Consider the following 18,997-nt stretch of genomic DNA (forward strand, 5'->3'; position numbering starts at 1 on the left):
AGAAGAATTACCATGTCCATGACTTAGAGCTGGCAGCCATTGTTCACACGCTGAAAGTTTGGAGGCACTATCTTTATGGCATGTCGTGTGAGGTGTTCACGGTTCATCAGAGTTTGCGGTATTTGTTCAAGCAAAAGGAGCTCAATTTAAGGCAAAGAAGGTGGTTGGAGCTATTGAAAGAATATGATATCAATATCTTGTATCATCTCGGGAAGGCCAATGCGGTAGATGATTCTTTGAGTAGAAAGTCAGTGAGTATGGGCAGCCTTGTGTACATTCTAGTCGGTGATAAACTGCTTATATTAGATGTTTAGGCCTTGGCCAATCAGTTCGTGAGGTTGGATGTTTCAGAGCCTAGTCATGTTTTAGCTTGTACAGTCGCTCGGTCTTCATTGTTTGAGTGCATCAGGGAACGACAATATGATAACCCTCATTTGCTTGTGTTTGGGTATATAGTGCAACACGGTGATGCCAAGAAGGTTACAGTTGTAGATGATGGAGTTTTGAGGATGCAGGGTCATGTTTGTGATCCTAATGTAGATGGACTTTGTGAGTTGATTCTAGAGTAGGCCCACAGTTCTCAGTATTCTATTCATCCGGGCGCCGCCAAGATGTATTAGGACTTACGACAGCATTATTGGTGGAGGAGAATGAAGACAGATATAGTGGCATATATGGCTCGGTGTCTAAATTGTCAGCAAGTAAAGTACGAGCATTAGAGACCCAGTGATTTTCTATATGGTTTCAAAAGTTTAGATACCTCGTCTTTGATGAATGTGGATTCGATCTTGGACTGTGGCCTTCTCTTCTATTTGATCGGATTAAACTTTGGATCCAGGCTCAATTTGTGAACTGTTATCTCCCGTGGATCCCTATTTTGTCTAGATAGGACCAGGCGAAATAATAGGCATTAGCTTTAAGAAAATCAACAAGTTTCTTCCTGAGCTCGGGAGTTAGGTTCGTACCTAGGTATACCTCTCGATCTGATAGGTGCTCGATCAGTATAACCTGCTCCAATTCCTAGATTATCTACTTAGTGGCATCGGTGTCATCGGGCACTATAAGATTTTAGGATGTCGTAATCATCCTCTTCCCCTGCCACGTGCTCCTCCTATTTTTCGGCCCAGTTAAGGTCGGGATCGTTGATTGCTATATGGTTTCCTTTTCTTTGGCAGGTTCCTTGTTTTTTGGTGTCGAAACCGTGAGCACTAGGATTACTTTATCGACAATAAACATTTCCTTTGCGGCCGGTTATTCCACATAGACTGTTTTAACACCTTCTGGAGTCGGAAATTTCAGCGCCTGATGTAAGGTTGAAGGCACTGCTCTCATTCTGTGAACCCATGGCCTTCCGAACAGGGCATTATACCTCATATCCCCCTCGATCACGTAGAACTTTGTTTCCTGGGTGGTCCCGACAGTGTTTACCGAGAAAGTTATCTCACCCTTCATTGTCTTGCATGCCATGTTGAATCCGTTCAATACCCGGACCATCGGTACGAGTTGGTCCAACAATCTAGTTGTTCTACGACCCTCCATCAAATGATATTGGCCGAGCTACCTGAATCAATCAACACACGTTTAACCCGAGATTTATTGATAAGTACCGATATTATTAGTGCATCATTGTGAGGCTGGATGATGCCCTCATTGTCTTCATCGTGAACAAGATGGCCCCTTCCGGGACATAATCTTGGGTGCATTTTTCCCTCGTGATAGAAAATTTGGTGCATTTTATCATTGGCCCTTGGGGGCATCCACTCCCCCAATGATCATGTTCATCACGTGCTGGGGCTCCTTTTGTTCGTCCTGTTTATTGGCGTCCCTGTTTCTGAAGTGATTTTTGACCCGTTCGCTTAGGAACTCTTGAAGGTGCCCATTTTTGAATAACTGAGCTACTTCTTCTCTTGCTGGTCGATAGTATTTGGTCCGACGTGAGTACCGTGGTATCTACACACCAAGCTATGATCCCTCTAAGCGGTATCGGACTGCAGTAGTCTAGGCCACTTAGTCTCTTTGATGCGCCCTATAGCTGATACTATACTTACAACATCCACGTTGAAATTGTATTCCGATAATCTCGGCGCTTCCCTACCCCCGTGTAACCTGTCCAAACCATTTTTGCTCATTAGGCCTCGGATGCTTGGTCCTTGATTATTTCTCTTGTCATTCCTTGTTGGGTAGTGCCCAAATTCATTTCCCCTCCGATCTACCGTATGACTGGTATCGATCTCGAACCGGCCTTAGCTCCTGGTTGATGATTCTCTTTGACCTATCATTTGCTTTGTTGGGGTAAACAAACCCCGAGAGGTCCCCTAGTTGGTCGTCCTCGACTCTGATCTTCGATTAATACCTATTGTGGACATCGGGCCCAGGTGACCGCCGAGTACTTCACTAAGTTTTTATTTATTTGTTGAGAAGCCACAATACTTCGGGGGTTGAGCCCTTGAGTAAATGCGGCCCAATCATCCGCGACCCGGGGCAGGTCCATTCATTCCATCTGGAACCTCGATACGAACTTCCTAAGAATCTCATTATCCCTTTGCTTGACTTTGAAAAGGTCTGACTTCCTCATCTCGACATTGATGGCACCAACATAGGACTTTTCGAAAACATCTACAAGCATAGAAAATGAATCAATAGCAATCGGAGGCAAGTTGTGATAAATTGCTCCCTTGGACAATGTTTCCCCAAATTTTTCAACGAAACCGACTTGATCTCATCATCTTCCAGATCATTTCCCTTGATTGGGCATGTATAGGAGGTTACATGCTTATTTGGATATGTGTTCCCATTATACTTAGGAATGTAAGGCATTTGAAACCTCTTCGGGACCGGCTTCGCTTCCGAGCTCGGGGAAGGGGGGAGGCTTATGATGGTTTTTTTGAAAGTCGACCCCTTCAATATTGGGGTACTCTCAAGATCTTATCGATCCTGGAGTTATAAGTTTCCACCTTCTTGTCATTGGCCTCTATATTTTTCTCGCTAGACTCCACCCGCTTTGGCAATGCTTCAAGCATCTTTATCACCTCGAAAGTTTCCCCAGGCCCGAATTCATCTGGTTCCAGGACAACTTGTTCATCCCTTCCGAGTATTTCCCCTGATCCGCTCGGGCTTGATCCTATTAGGGACGTGACTCTAGTTCTGTAAATGCGCTATTCTTGCTTGCTGAGCTTGCAACATTTCGAAAATCAACCACAAGCTAACCTCATCACCTTCCCCTTCGAGTGCATGTCGAGCCGATGTGGGTGCCCCGTGAATGCTATTTTCGGGGTCAGTTACAGATTGATGTTGATGGAAACCTGTGAGTTAGCATCAATCAGGTCGGCGACTGGGACACCATTAGGATCAACAGTAGGCACCTCATTGCTAGGTACCACGTTATTATTTTTGTCGTCGTGGCCTGACTCGACATCAACGTTCAAGTGAGCTTACTGAGAATTTGACATCCTTAGGTTAACCTGAAATCAAAACTTTAAATAATAGGTGTAAAATAAGGTGTGTTATGGAGATTTGTATCAAATCACCACTATTATCTTTATCTCCACGGTGAGCGCCAAACTGTTTACCTTTAAAAATGAGTAATAATTAAATTTGTACACGGTTTAAAGGATACATGATTTAATTCAATATGAATGATCTGAGAATAGCAAATAATTAGATTAAAGGGAGAATGAACGATCAAATCAATCGTAATGGAACAATCAAGCCCGGTCTTAAGTTGAACACTAAAATCCAACCTCGATCGAACCCTCGATATGGGCTCGGTTGAAATTAAAGAAGAGAGTAACTGAAGAACACTTTGAATAATATTTAGAAGACAAAAACGAACTTTTATTGCTTTGATATGCATGTCAACAGCGTTTTAGAATGACAATTTTTTCCCTTTATATAGTAGGGGAATTTCAATCCTAGTACAAGTATAAATAAAGTAAAAATATTTTTTCCCCGGTAAATATCGATCCCCAGTTGATATTGGATGATATTTGCACCTTAATATCCAGTTGAGAGTGAATATTAAGGCTCCCTACTTGTAATACTCAACCATTTACTTTTTCCGTGGTCTCGAAAACGAACCTGGCCCAGATCCATTATTTAGTCGCACTCGATGCCAGTTACATCATTCATCCCTCTTGAGCTCCGATATGAGGGACCTTTCAGCTTCGCTTGAAGTTGCATTAGATCGTGCTTCCTCTCGTCTCTTTAGTAGGGAATCAAGAGTAATATTGTTCCCGATTTTACCCGTACACACATATGTCACTTATCAATATACTATGTTCCTTCAATGTGCTTTAGAACCTTCTTTCTTCTAAATCTTCTATATTATAACTAGGATCTGAAATAATTTCCCAATTCTATGCGTTGGTTGCATAAAATCTATATAGTCTAAATTCTGAATATTAAGGTCCACCGAAGGAAAGTTTTGAAACGATGCACATGTCTGATTTAGATATTATTTGGGCATGAAATATACTAGTTTGACTATAAGTATTTGTAAATACTGAACTTCGCATATTTGAATTTCAAATTGTTAAAGAATAAATGTAGCCATATTCCTTGTACTATACATAGATAGTATAATTATGGGGATTGATAATTAATCTATAGGATTTTTCTCTTTATTTCTTTCCATAGTTAGGGATTTCCTGTATGGCCTCTTTATTCCTTTCCATAGTTAGGACTCCATGTACATCAATATGTGTTTGTTAGTCAATGGAATAGAATATCATTGTTTTCTCCCATACCTTGTTTATTACATGGTATTAGAGCCACTAAGGCTCAAAACCTTTCTCGAAAAATCGAATCCCTTATCTGTATTAGGAGAAAGGGTTCAATCTCATTTTGGGTCACCCTTGGGAGTGACTGTTTGCCTCACATCCACTATATTAGGAGGTGGAAAAGGATTTTTGTCCTAGAGATAGCATCTCCGGCGACTACGTTGTCAGAGTGTGATCTTACGTGCCATTTGAAGTTTGCGAGTGTTCACCAAACGTTGACGCGTGGATTGTCAGCAACAATACTTGTTCGACAGTCCATATTTATCTTCTTGATTCTGGTGATTCTTGGTATTACTCTGGTAATTTAGTTTATTTGGAGAGATCTGTGGCTCATTTTTGTCGGCCTACACTTTGGCTTTGTCTTCCATTTCTGTTCACAATTTACTTTAACCAAGTTTACGTGCCTCAAAATTTGAAATTTCAGTTCTATTAAATTTTGAGGGGACTTCTGTATATTGGACTTCTTCTTTTTTGGGTTACAGTGGTACTTCTATTTTTTGGTTGTGGTCAGATTTGGTGAAGATCCTTTTGTTTACTGATTTGTGAACTGTTATTATTATTATTGTTGTTGCTGGAATTCGATTGGTTTTGTCAATATACAGCTGGATAGATAACTCACGACTAGTATGGCTATGGATCCTAGTCCATCAATTTTAGTTTCAAATAAGTTTATAAAATTCCTTCAATGTCATAAATCAATTATGAAATCTTCTTCAGTTACTGTTTTTACTAGGTTAGATAAAATATGTCTTATCACATCTTCAAATAAATGGGTGATTGATTCAGGTGCCATAAATTACATGACAGGTAATCTAAATATTTTTTCTAGCTTTCGCTCACAGAAAGAACCCCCTCCAGCTATGGTAGCTGATGGATCAACTTATAGTAGTGTTGGATTTGAGGTTGTTAAAGCAACTTCCTCTATTACCCTGTCATTTTTATTAAGTTTACCCAACTTGGACTTTAATTTGATTTCCTTTGGTAAAATCACCAGAGACCTTAATTGTTGTATCGCGTTCTTTCCCAATCATTGTCTGTTTCTAGATTTTACAATGAAGCAAGTTATTGGTAAATGATATTTATCTGGTGATCTCTACATCATTGATGAAATTGAGCCACTGCCTGCTGCATGCTCCTGTGTTGTGTCTCCTTTTGAAGCACATTGTCGATTAGGACGTCCCTCTCTACCTTTGTTGAAGAAGCTCTATCCTCAGTTTCAGAATATTTCTTCATTGAATTGTGAGTAATGTTAATTCGCAAAACACCATCGCATCTCACTAGGTCTAAGGGTTAATAAGCAAGTTGAGTCAGCTTTTAAGCTAGTCCATTATGATGTTTGGGGACCATGTCCTGTTGTTTCCAAAACTATGCATAAGTATTTTGTCACTTATGTAGATGATTTTTCTTGAATGACTTGGATTTACTTTATGAAGAGCCACTCTTAAGTGTTTACTCACTTTTCTGCCTTTTTGTTGAAATTAAAACTTAATTCAATGCTTTAGTGCGTATTCTGAGGAGTGATAACACTAAAGAATATGTGTCAGAGTTATTTCGGTCCTACACAAGACAACATGGTATACTACATCAGTCTTCACGTGTTGATACACCCTCTCAAAATGGAGTTGCTGAGAGGAAGAATAGGCATCTGCTTGATACAACTCGGACACTTTTGTTCCAAATGAAGTTTCCTAAACAGTTATGGGCTGATGCGGTCTCCACAACTTATTTTTTAATTAATCGCATGACATCTAGTGTTCTTGGTGGTGATATGCCTTACAGTTTTCTCTTCCCAAACAAGTCAATATTTCTAGTGGAACCTAATGTATTTGGATGTATATGTTGTAAGCACGTGATTTTTGTCTCACACGAATTACTCCAAAAGAATTCCCAAAATTAGGTCTTTTCTTTAATTATGTGTTATTCTAGGAATTACTGTGCGATTTTCCTGATTGTTTGCATAGATTTGTGGGCATGTTTAATTTTATTAATGCATTAAAAATACAAAAATATAGCATTGACATTTAAGATTTGATTTTTACATTTTCTGGAATTAATTAATAATTAGGTGTTTTACAAAAATGAAAATTCAAAAAAAATAATAACATATTTTTGTAATTTTAGTCAAATTGTGTGATTTTCTTTTAATTTGGCATTTAAGTATTTGTGATAATTCAGAACTTAAGAGATTGTTAAAAACAGAAACTTAAGGGTAATATTGGGAATTGTTTAATAAAAAGGGTATTCACCTAATTGAGAAGCTTTTCAATAGTGGTAGGGTTAGAATTACACTAGCTAGTTTAAGTGGACAATTAAGAAATAAAAATCTGAAAATGATAATGGGAATGACACTAATTGATTAATTTAGAGAAAATAAGTTAGTGGGGATAATTAAAATAAAGGAAGGGACACTAGTAATGGGGATGACATTAATTGAGTGCCTATAAGAAGGGACATTCTGAAGAGGAGAAGAAAAAAAAGAAGGGGGCGGAGAAAGCGGTATACACTCGATATACACTCTGGATACACTGGATATACCGGGGCAGAATTCATTTTGGAGAGAATAAAAAAGATAGAACCAAATTTTCTGAAATATTGAGAGCGGAAGAACACCAGAGAGAGTTCAAATCTAGAAAGAGAAAACAAAGAGAGATTTCCGGACTATTTTTCTTCTCCATTTTTACTGGTTTTCTCCGTGTTGCTGGGATTTCTGGATTGAGGTGTTGAAGCTACTGTGTTGAACTTTCTGCTGTTGTATTTTGCTGTTTGTTGTTGCTGATTGCTTACCCCATTTTTCTGTTCTACATACCAGGTACATATCCTGAAACTCGATGTATGAAAATATCCAGTTGAAAATGAATGAAGTGGAGGCCTATTGTTGTTGAAGTGGAGGCCTATTGAAAAATTGTGCATAACCCTTTGTAATTTTCTCTCTCTTCTTTCTCTCTCTAAAAGTCAATGGCGAATCCAAATTGTGCATATCCTTTGCAACTGACCTATATATCTATATAACAGAATTACGCCTACGGAAAGTGATTTTTTTAGGATTGACGAATCAGAGTCAATCCCATTTTTTTTCTTTCTTTTTGAATAGTTCATAAAAAATAAAATAATCACTTTTGATGTTTTGGTTAGGTCCATGGTGATATCTGTCAAGTCAATAGTTACATGTGAGCTAATTCAAATAATTTATTAGGCACTCATAGTTGATAAAATTTTTGTTTGAAATCACTGTTAATGGAAGAGATATTAGCTGGGACTCGTTTTCACGGAAAGCTAAAGAAGCTTAATTAATCCCTTCATGAAGTAGTTGTTCTCACCGATCACTTTAGTTTTATGTAAAGGGTATGCATCTGGAATTGTAATTCACATACGATGGCTTGAGTTGTACGGAGCAGGGGTGTGAATTTTGTTGAAGTGTGATTCGAAATACACGTCTGTGCTAAGATTCTTTCTTTTGGATTATTAAATTACCACTTCATTGGAAAATTAATATTGTTATATGTTGAGTGGATCGAATTAGTTGTGTCATAGGTATTTAGCATTATCCATTTCACGAGTTCATGTGCTCATTTACAATGTTGAAGAGAATTTATCATTCTGTGCATCAGAATTTCTTTTGGATAGTCTCGGGAGTATTTGACTTGGTTTAGGTGGATTTTATAAGTTCTTGTCAAGGTAGTGCATCGTAGAATTGCATAAGTCTTAATCGGCTTTTCTTATATTTTAATGCATTTTCTTTTACTCCATCTATTATTTAATATTTGATATTAACATTGTGATTGTGGACACGTTCGCGTGACATGATTACAATTCTAAAAACTAATTCGGAGTATGCGTTCGCGCAACTTCGAGCAAACCTTCTTAATAGTAGAACGGGGTTTCGTAGGGTATTAATTAAATTAGCTCATATAGTCTGAGGTGCGTCGTATACCATTTAATCATACAAAATGACAAGTGTTTAGAGTTTGCTTTAGATACGCGCAACTCTGGCCAAATCTTTTCATATATAATAATAAAGTGTTATTAATTGTGGACACGTTCGCGTGACATGATTTTTGACGCGCCAAAGGGAAAGAGTATACGTACGCGTAACTCGATCCTTTAACTACGAATAATCAAGTAATTTAAAAGCGGTAAAGGATAAATACACATAGGGTCCAAAGTTAGTAATTAAATAATTTCAATAAGCCAAGTATGATCAAAGCGACCGTGCTAGAACCACGGAACTCGGGAATGCCTAACACCTTCTCCCGGGTTAACATAATTCCTTACCCGAATTTCTGGTTCGCGGACTGTTAAACAGAGTCAACCTTCCTTGATTCGGGATTTTAACCGGTGACTTGGGACATCATAAATTATCCCAAGTGGCGACTCTGATTTTTAATAAATAAACAATCCCGTTTCGATTGTCTTTTAATTGGAAAAACTCCCCTATATTTATACCCTTCCGGGGGTGTAGGTAAAAAGGAGGTGTGACACATGTTATGTTCGAGATGTTCGTCCATCTGTTACCAAGTTGGATCCCAAGGCGTTAAAGTGTATTTTCTTGGGCTATTCTCGCCTCCAGAAAGGGTTTCGATGTTATTCTACTGAGCTTGGAAAATATTTGGTGTCAACTGATGTGGTATTTTCAGAGACTACACCATTCTTCTATGCACCTCCCATTTCTACAAGCTAGGGGGAGGAAGATGAGTGGCTAGTATATAAGACTCATGCTTTGACAGAACAACCAGATGATGTTTCTCCTTTACCTTGTTCTTCTATTGAGCACCAATCGACTACGTGCCTTCAGCACCTGTTCCGACTGTGTTAGCAAGACAACCAATTGTTCAAGTTTATTTGAAGAGGCGAGAGTCGAATGATACATGTCCTACAACAGTTCCTTTGTCACCTAATCCTCCTATGCCTGGCCCTACAGAAAAACTTGACCTTCCTATTGCTCTTTGCAAAGGTATACGTACTTGCAAATCCACATATTGTATTGTTAATTTTGTTTCCTATGACCACTTATCTTCTACATCAAGATCTATGATTGTTTTTCTAGACTCCATCTCGGTACCCAAAACAGTGAAGGAGGCTTTGAATCATCCTTGATGGTCTGACACAATGCTAGAGGAAATACATACCTTAGAGGATAACCACACATGGGATTTGGTAGATTTACCCAAGGGAAAGAAACCAGTAGGATGTAAGTGGGTCTTCACAGTTAAAGTTAATCCAGATGGTTATATGGCAAGACTTAAGGCTAGACTTCTAGCTAAAGGGTATGCTCAAACTTATGGGGTGGATTATTCCGACACTTTTTCCCCGGTTGCCAAACTCACTTCTGTCCGCTTATTTATTTCTTTAGATATTTCCAAATATTGGCCTTTACATCAGTTGGATATCAAGAATGTGTTCCTTCATGGTGATCTTCAGGAGGAAGTGTATATAGGGAAATCACCCGACTTTGTTGCTCAGGGGGAGCATGAGAAAGTCTGTCATTTGAAGAAGTATTTGTATGGATTGAAGCAGAGTCCTCGAGCTTGGTTTGGCAAGTTCAGCGAGATAGTTTAGGAGTTTGGGCTGAAAATGAGTAATCACTCCGTCTTCTATCGGCAATCAACAACTGGCATTATTCTCCTGTTGTATATATGACGATATTTTTATCACAGGAAGAGATCACGAGGATCTCTTCCCTCAAATCTTTCCTACATACTAAGTTTCATACAAAGACTTGGGCATGTTGAAATACTTTTTGGGAGTAGAAATAAGTAGAAGCAAGAAGAGAATTCTTTTGTCTCAGAGAAAGTACATTATTGACTTGCTTGCAGAAACGGAAAAGTTGGCAGCTAAACACTGCAGTACTCCAATGGTTCTTGATGCGCACCTTATGAAAGATGATAGTGGTTCTTATGATGATCCAGAGAGATACATGAGGTTAGTTGGAAAATTAAACTACCTCACTGTGACTAATCCAGATATTGCTTTTGCGGTAAGTGTTGTTATCCAGTTCATGTCCGTACCAACTGTCAAACATTTGGAAGCTTTGGAACATATTTTATGTTACTTGAAAGAAGCTCCTGGACTTGGCGTATTATATAGCAATCACGGTCATACCCATATTGAGTGTTTGAAGATGTTGACTGGGCTGGATCCAAAATTGGTAGAAGATCTACTACAAGCTTTTGTGTCATTGTTGAAGGGAACCTGGTATCGTGGAGGAGTAGGAAGCAAACTGTTGTATCTCGATCCAGTGCAGAATTTGAGTAGTGTTGTATCTCGATCCAGTGCAGAATCTGAGTACAAAGCTATGTCAGAATCTACGTGTGAGATTATGTGGATATATCATCTTTTGATTGAAATTGTGTTGGAGCATCCAATACCAGCAAAACTCTGGTACGACAATCAAGCTACTCTCCATATTGCGTCAAATCCGATGTATCATGAAAGAACTAAGCATATTGAAGTTGACTATCATTTTATTCGCAAGAAGATTCAGTAAAACCTGATCTCCACTGGCTACGTGAAAACAGGAGAGCAACCAACCGATTTATTCACAAAGGCGTTAAATGGAACTCGGGTGGATTATATTTACAACAAGCTAGGCATGATCAATATCTATGCTCCAGTTTGATGGGGAGTGTTAAAAATGAACGTAGTCATATTCATATACTATACATAGATAGTATAATTACATGGATTGATAATTAATCTGTAGGATTTTCCTCTTTATTTCTTTCCATAGTTAGGGATTCCCTATGTAGACTCTTTATTCCTTTCCATAGTTTGGACTCCATGTACAACTATATATGTTTGTCACCCCATAGAATAAAATATCGGTTTATTCTCACATACCTTGTTTATTACACAAACAAAATATTGATATATTGGTTCGAAGGTGCATTCAAAGTGAAATATTGGTTTTTCACTCGCAAATCTTCATAGGCGTCTGGACAATACCCGATTTGAAGTTGAAAAAAAGTAATTGAAGTTAGAAATTGAAAAAAGGAAATTTGTAAGGGCAGTTATGTTCAGACACGGACTTCACTTGGAAATCATTAAAATGCTGGATAATTCACGCCTGTATAGGAAGTCCATTTTTTGGAATGAGCATGTTGTTGGATATTTGATCGGGGTATCGGGTCGCTCCATGAGGACTGGCCCAACCCATTTGGAAAAGAAAGAAATTTAGAAGAGATAGAGTTTAAAATAACCTCTTTAAAGAGAGGTTACTACACGTTTAAGTGTAGTGGACTCTTCAAAGTGGTTACTACACGTTTAAGTGTAGTGGTCCCTCTCCATATAAACATACTTTCTTCTTTTCTGAAAGACGATAGAGACAAAAAAGTAAGAGTGAGATCAAAAATCTCTTCTCAATCAATACAAGAAGATATTTAGTTCGTGAAATTCTAACTTTGTTTCCAAGAGATTCAAAGTTCGACTTGGGGCAATTCTTTTGATGGTGAATTCAACAATTCTTCCGCTGCGTTGATAGGTATACTAATATTGTTCTCGCCCCGCGATTATTTTCATTACAATTTACATCACTATAATCGTTAAAATTTCATATGGTGAATTTCAGCAACTCTAATGAAAAAAGAGTGAATACCCTTAAACAGAATGAAAGGAAAATCACAAAGCCGAAGAAAATGATTATTCATATATTGCAAGAGTAACAGATTCTGTATCCTAGTCCTACATACAATAATACAGCTTACAACAACAACTACTGCGCCTCAGTTCCAAATGAGTTGGGGATTTCAACAGAGCAGAGGGGATTCCTGAGGTCTTCTTAAACAAAATTTTTGCAGGAAAAAAAGTTTATTTTATATACATTCCATGACCATAGGAAATAGGAAGACATTTAAAAACAAGAAACAGAATATCTCATCTAACAAAATGCAAATTATGCACATCAAGTCACAGATGCAATCAACGGAATCCCCTTGATCCTCTGGATTGATAGAGTTCAAGCCTGCTTTTGGATTCATGCAAAAATGTCTCCACCTTTTCATCTTGGTTCAAGTATGCCTGCTTCGAAGTAATGCAGGGACGTGCAATGCAATGTAACATAACAGAAGTAATGCAGAACTCTGAACTATTTTTTCACCAAGGAAAACAAGTTGAATCAAATGCTTTGCCCCTCCCATGCTTACGATCGCTTTGCAATGATCCATGTGAAGGTAGTTATCATTGCACGCAAATTTTGCGAGTGCAATGGCTGCTTCGTTTGAAATCTCTGCTTCTCGTTCATCGAGCAGCTTTACTAATGGGCTAATCATCGTCGTCTCTGTAACTCGAAAAGTCCTAGCCAAATTCCCAATAGCTCTAATGCACGGAATAAGCAGATTTAAATCTTCTTTTTCGATGATTCTCACAAGTTGATCAACAAGAGCTTTGCAAGCGGGCGAATTAGGCTTGAATGCTGACTTTCTCAAATCAGAATCTTGCTCCGCCACAGCTGTGATTTCCTTTACTGCCATAGCTGAATTGTACTGAATATCTTCAGTCCCATTCTCTAACAGCACTGCAAAGCAAAGCAGTGCTCTTGATTCAGTAATGCTACGGCAAATAGATGAATTTCCCTTGGCTAGTTTCCATAGAGCTCTTGCAGCCATTGCCTTCATATAATCCTTAGTAACAGACTCCTCGAGTTCTCGCCCTTTACTACTTACCCCTGTAGTAGAAACACTGTGCTGATGGTGATGGTTTACATCATCATTATTATCATTCACCTTGTGCACACTAGTCACACTACCCCTATTATTATTATTACTAGCAAAAACGACAGCATGAATCGACGTGGCTTTGCTAGCTATAGCATACTTGCTATGCTCCTGGACTGTCTCAAAGGCGAGATGGCTAACAAGTAATCTAATTATATTATGCTGATGAAAGAGATCCTGACATTTTGGGTAATTTGCAGAAAGTTCAGAAACTGCCCAAGCCACTACAGCCTGAACTTTCATTGAACCTTCTTTGAGGATTTTCACAAACACTGAGCATACACCAAGATGCACCATGTGTTCGACGCTTTCAGTGTCACGTCCTAATAGTCCAATTGCCTTTGCAGCATTCTCCTGACCTTCCAATTTTCCTTCTTTCAATAATTTCAACAATGGTCCAACTCCACCTTCTTCAACGATCAATTTTCCATTCCGATGATTGTCCTTAGCTAGTGAAGTCAATGATGCAGCAGCTTCAGATCGATCATTGACCGAACCAGTATATAAAATCGCTATATGTTCCCAAATAAAACACAATATAGGTTCATTAGCGGCAATAGGAGGAAGGCCCAAATACTCATCTCCGCTTTCTGTGGCGGAGACACGGAGGAGCCACGAAACATTAACTATGGAATTCTCTAGCTGTGAAGACAGGTTGCGGAAAGATGCAGACGGGATGATGGTAAATACGCGCTGCATTAGTCCCTGAGCGCAACATTTGGTAACGATAGACATAGCCATTTCCAGGGCTTGTTCAGTGTCGTCAATGATACGCCTCGTGGGGCGTTGGTAGAGATCGTTGCTGGCTCGTGCTGCTTGACGAAGCAGCACGACCAGCCTCTCTGTTTTGGACTTGAGCTCAGCACATTCTTGCTTGAATGAAGTTGCGACATCATCTGCCTGAGTCACTTGATCTGCCAATTGGATTGGCTTTGCCAGGATTTGCTTCACTATATCCGCCATCAACACTTTGTCACTGCAGTGAAATCTTTTCTTATTCTAAGGGAAGTCAACAATTTGTATATATTCAATTAAATCCTCTTGGCCTCACGTAGCCAAGAAATAATGCCTAAAAAGGCTGTGACAAAGTAGATCTTTGATGTAAATTTTGTTTTGCTGTACTATCAAATGAACAAAGAGATCAAGATTGTAGGGAGAGAAACAAAGATGACTTTGACTTGGGTTTTGTGAGTATAGAATATAGTAGATGTTTAACAATCGAAGAGTTGGTTTTTGGTGACTGACTTTGAGAGTCAATTGGTTTATTAAATTAAATAATATTGGCTTGTGTTGTTCTAATTCGTTAATTCTGATTCTATTCGATATTACCAGTTTGATTTTTCTTGGTCTTAAAATTTATACGTATCTTGTTTAATAATTTATCATCCGAGTTGTTGCCATCCTAACTACCTCTCACACATGGCCCCACGCTACAAGACAAGAAGAGAGGAACCTTTGCGGATGGACCTCTTTGCCCGCCTCAAAACGCAAATATTAGGGGGAAAAAAATGACTATATACATTTTGTATATTATATACAAAAATTATATAAGTTTTATATAGTTTTCGGTTATCAATCGTAAATAGTTTCTGACGCGGGCTAAAAGTAATAATACCTCCAAATATTAGTGGTTTTGAAATATTTGAAGTTAAAAAAATGATTTATTACCTTTTTGAAAAAATAAATAAATTGCCATGACTGTTAATTTATGGAGCGTTACTCAAGTGACATATAGTTAAGAGAGATAAAGGGTGGTTTGCACAAAATTATCGTGATTAGGGCTATTAAATATTTTTTTTAAGGGATGTGCAAACATCTTAAAAGGACAAAAAACTATGAATCTAATAAGATTTTAAATATGGGTGTTCAAATTATTATTGTATCAGTTACTTCATCTGTTCTAATATTTTTGACGGGTTTGATTGGATGCAAAGTTAAAGAAAAAAGACTTTTGAAACTTATGGTTTAAAATATGCTATAAATATTTTTGTAGGTATGAATCATCATAAAGGATAAAATAAAAAGTTTAAACACCAATTATTATTAAATATATAAAGGTAACATTCTCTTCAGAAACAAATTAAAAAGAAAAGTGAGTCACAAAAATAAAGTAATATTGGAGCTTCAACCCAGTTACAACTTTCATGAACTTTTTAACATTCATCCCAAATATTAGTTATTTTACAAATTAAATTTATTTTAAAATATTTGACGCTTTATAGAAAAGAAAACGCATTTATTATTTTTTAAGATCCACCCTTACTGCTCAAATTAGTGAAATATTAATTAAGTGCGACATTTTAAATATGAGATAAACGGTATTTCAAACAAATACTCTTAAGGTTAAATTAAGTTGCTAAATGTCTTTTTCAAAAGGTTTGAATTTTTTATAAAAGACAAATAATATGAACATTATTAGGGTCATTCACTGCTTCTCTTAAATTTATTTTTAAATGAATTGCAAAAGTTAAGGTTCCTTGAAATTTAACGATAACCAAAACAAAACAAAAAAATTTGTAATAAAACAATAAAAGTTGAAGAACAATATTACAGAGAAAGAGAGAGAGAATTCTTATTGAATTTTGGGATGATTTATAATGGGGTAAGACCTCTCTATTTATAGGGAAAAAATGACTTAGCCACAAAGTAAAATTCTCTACAAGATAGACATTCACTCTAAATAGAATTCTATTCATAACACTCCCCCTTGAATGTCTACTCAATAAGTAATGTGCCTCGATAAAACCTTAACTAAAATAAAACCCAATAGGGAAAAAAATTCTAGAAAAGAAAAAAGAGTACACATATCTAACAATACACCTTTTGGTTGCCTCGTTAAAAACCTTGTAAGGAAAACCCAGTGGGACAAAATTTTGTAAGGAAAAAAGAGTGCAACGCGCATTAAACTCCCCCTGATGAGAGCAACATTTCACATCCTTGAGCCTTCGCATCCCAATCTTGTATATTAGCTTCTTGAAAGTTGACGTCGGTAGAGATTTTGCGAACAAATCAACCATATTATCACTTGAACGAATCTGTTGCACATTGATATCACCATTCTTTTGAAGATCATGTGTGAAAAATAACTTTGGTGAAATGTGTTTTGTCCTATCTCCTTTTATGAATCCTCTCTTCAATTGAGCTATGCATGCTGCATTGTCTTCATACAAAATCGTGGGTAGTTTGTCACATTTCAAACCACATTTATCTCGAATAAGACGTATTATAGACCTCAACCATACACACTCTTGACTTGCTTCATGAATAGCAATTATCTCAGCATGATTAGATGAAGTAGCCGCAATTGATTGCTTAGTCGATCGCCAAGATATGACAGTGCCTCCACAGGTAAACACATAACCTGTTTGAGATCGAACCTTGTGTGGGTTATAAATACCCAGCATCAGCATAACCAACAAGATCAGAATTGCAATTATTGACATAAAATAAGCCTATATCGATAGTCCCTTTTAGATACCACAATATGTGCTTGATTCCATTCCAATGTCTCATTGTAGGAGCAGAGCTATATCTTGCTAAGACATTAACTGAAAAAGTTATGTCAGGCCTTGTAGTATTAGCAAGATACATTAGTGCACCAATTGCACTAAGATATGGTACTTCAGGACCAAGTAGCTTTTCATTCTCTTCTTGAGGTCGGAATGGATCCTTATTCACATCAAGTGATCGAACAACCATCGGAGTACTTAATGGATGTGCTCCATCCATGTAAAACTGTTTCAATACATTTTCTATGTAGGCAGATTGATGAACAAAAATTCCATTTACCAAATGTTCAATTTGCAAACCAAGACATAATTTTGTCTTTCCGAGATCTTTCATCTCGAGTTCCTTTTTTAAATAATCAATTGCCTTTTGGAGTTCTATAGGAGTTCCAATAAGGTTTATGTCATCAACATATACGGCAAGTACAACAAATTCCGATGTTGTTTTCTTTATAAAAACACATGGGCAAATGGCATCATTTATATAGCCTTCTTTTAATAAATACTCACTAAGACGATTATACCACATTCGTCCTAATTGCTTTAGACCATACAACGATCTTTGCAATTTGATTGAAAACATTTTTCGGGACTTTGAATTATTTGTTTTAGGCATTTTAAATCCCTCAAGAATTTTCATGTATATCTCATTATCAAGTGAGCCATAAAGGTAGGCGGTAACCACATCCATTAAATGCATGTCAAGCTTTTCATGGACAACAAAACTAATGAGATAACGGAATGTTATAGCATCCATAACGAGTGAATATGTCTCTTCATAATCGACATCAGGCCTTTGTGAAAATCCTTGTACAACAAGGCGTGTCTTATATCTTTGTACCTCGTTTTTCTCATTTCTCTTGCGTACAAAGACCCATTTATAGCCAACAGGCTTAACACCATTAGGTGTCTGGACTACAGGCCCAAAAACTTCACGTTTTGCAAGTGAATTTAACTCTGATTGGATTGCTTCTTGCCATTTTGGCTAATCAAGTCTTTGTCGACATTCTCCAACAGATTGAGGTTCAAGATCCTCACTTTCTTGTATAATGCTAGATGCAACATTATATGCAAAGACATAATCCACCATTATATCCACTCGATTTAAATTTGTCTCAATATCGATTGGATTTATTGATAGTTCCTTATTTTCTTGAGTCTTGGGCTCAGTGGATTCCTCATGAATCTCAGAATTTATTAGATTATGGATTTCTTCATGAGATTCTTTCGTAGTGTCATTTTGATCATTTGTTTTCCTTTTTCTAGGATTTCGATCTTTGGAACCTAATCGTCTGCCATGTTTTAGGCGTGCTTTTGACTCATTAGCTATGACACTAGAAGATTGTCCAACAGGGACATCAATACGGATTAGAACATTCTCTGCAGGGATATGTGATTTTGTTATTCTTTTCAAATCCGTAAATGCATCTGGCATTTAATTTTCTATTCTCTGCAAATGGATAATCTTTTGCACCTCTTTTCATAAATAGAAGCAAGTGGATCAAGATGAGATAATGATGGATTTTTCCACAAAATTTTCCGTTTGGTTTCACCAACTTCTCCCCCTAATTTTGGGAAAAGTGTCTCATCGAATCAACAGTCTGCAAATCGAGCAGTGAATAAATCCCCCGTTAATGTTTCAAGATAGAGAATAATGGAGCGCGATTCAAACCCAACATATATTCCTAACCTTCTTTGGGGACCCATTTTGGTGCGATAAGGCGGTGCTACAGGCACATATACTTCGCATCCAAAAATTCTTAAATGGGATATATTAGGTTCATGACCCAAAACTAATTGCAATGGGGAATATTTATGATAATTTGTCGGTCTAAGACGAACTAGCATTACTTCATGCAAAATGGCGTGACCCCAAACAGAAGTGGGCAGCCTCGTTTTCATGAGTAACGGTCTTGCTATCAATTGCAGACGTTTAAGTAAAGACTCTGCAAGACCATTTTGAGTGTGAACATGAGCTACATGATGTTCCACTTTTATCCCAATT

At 37.5% G+C, this 18,997-nt stretch overlaps 1 protein-coding gene across 1 annotated transcript; it reads right to left on the reverse strand.

Moving 5' to 3' along the window:
- Positions 1-12,386: 12,386 nt before the first annotated feature.
- LOC104221106 (importin subunit alpha-1a-like) lies at positions 12,387-14,687 on the reverse strand. The gene has a single exon (XM_070167532.1). It carries the CDS (start codon positions 14,447-14,449, stop codon positions 12,782-12,784), a length of 1,668 nt encoding a protein of 555 aa, XP_070023633.1. The 5' UTR covers positions 14,450-14,687; the 3' UTR covers positions 12,387-12,781.
- Between the last annotated feature and the right edge of the window lie 4,310 nt (positions 14,688-18,997).

Source organism: Nicotiana sylvestris, chromosome 2 (assembly GCF_000393655.2).
Source record: "Nicotiana sylvestris chromosome 2, ASM39365v2, whole genome shotgun sequence".
Classification (NCBI taxonomy): Eukaryota; Viridiplantae; Streptophyta; class Magnoliopsida; order Solanales; family Solanaceae; genus Nicotiana; species Nicotiana sylvestris.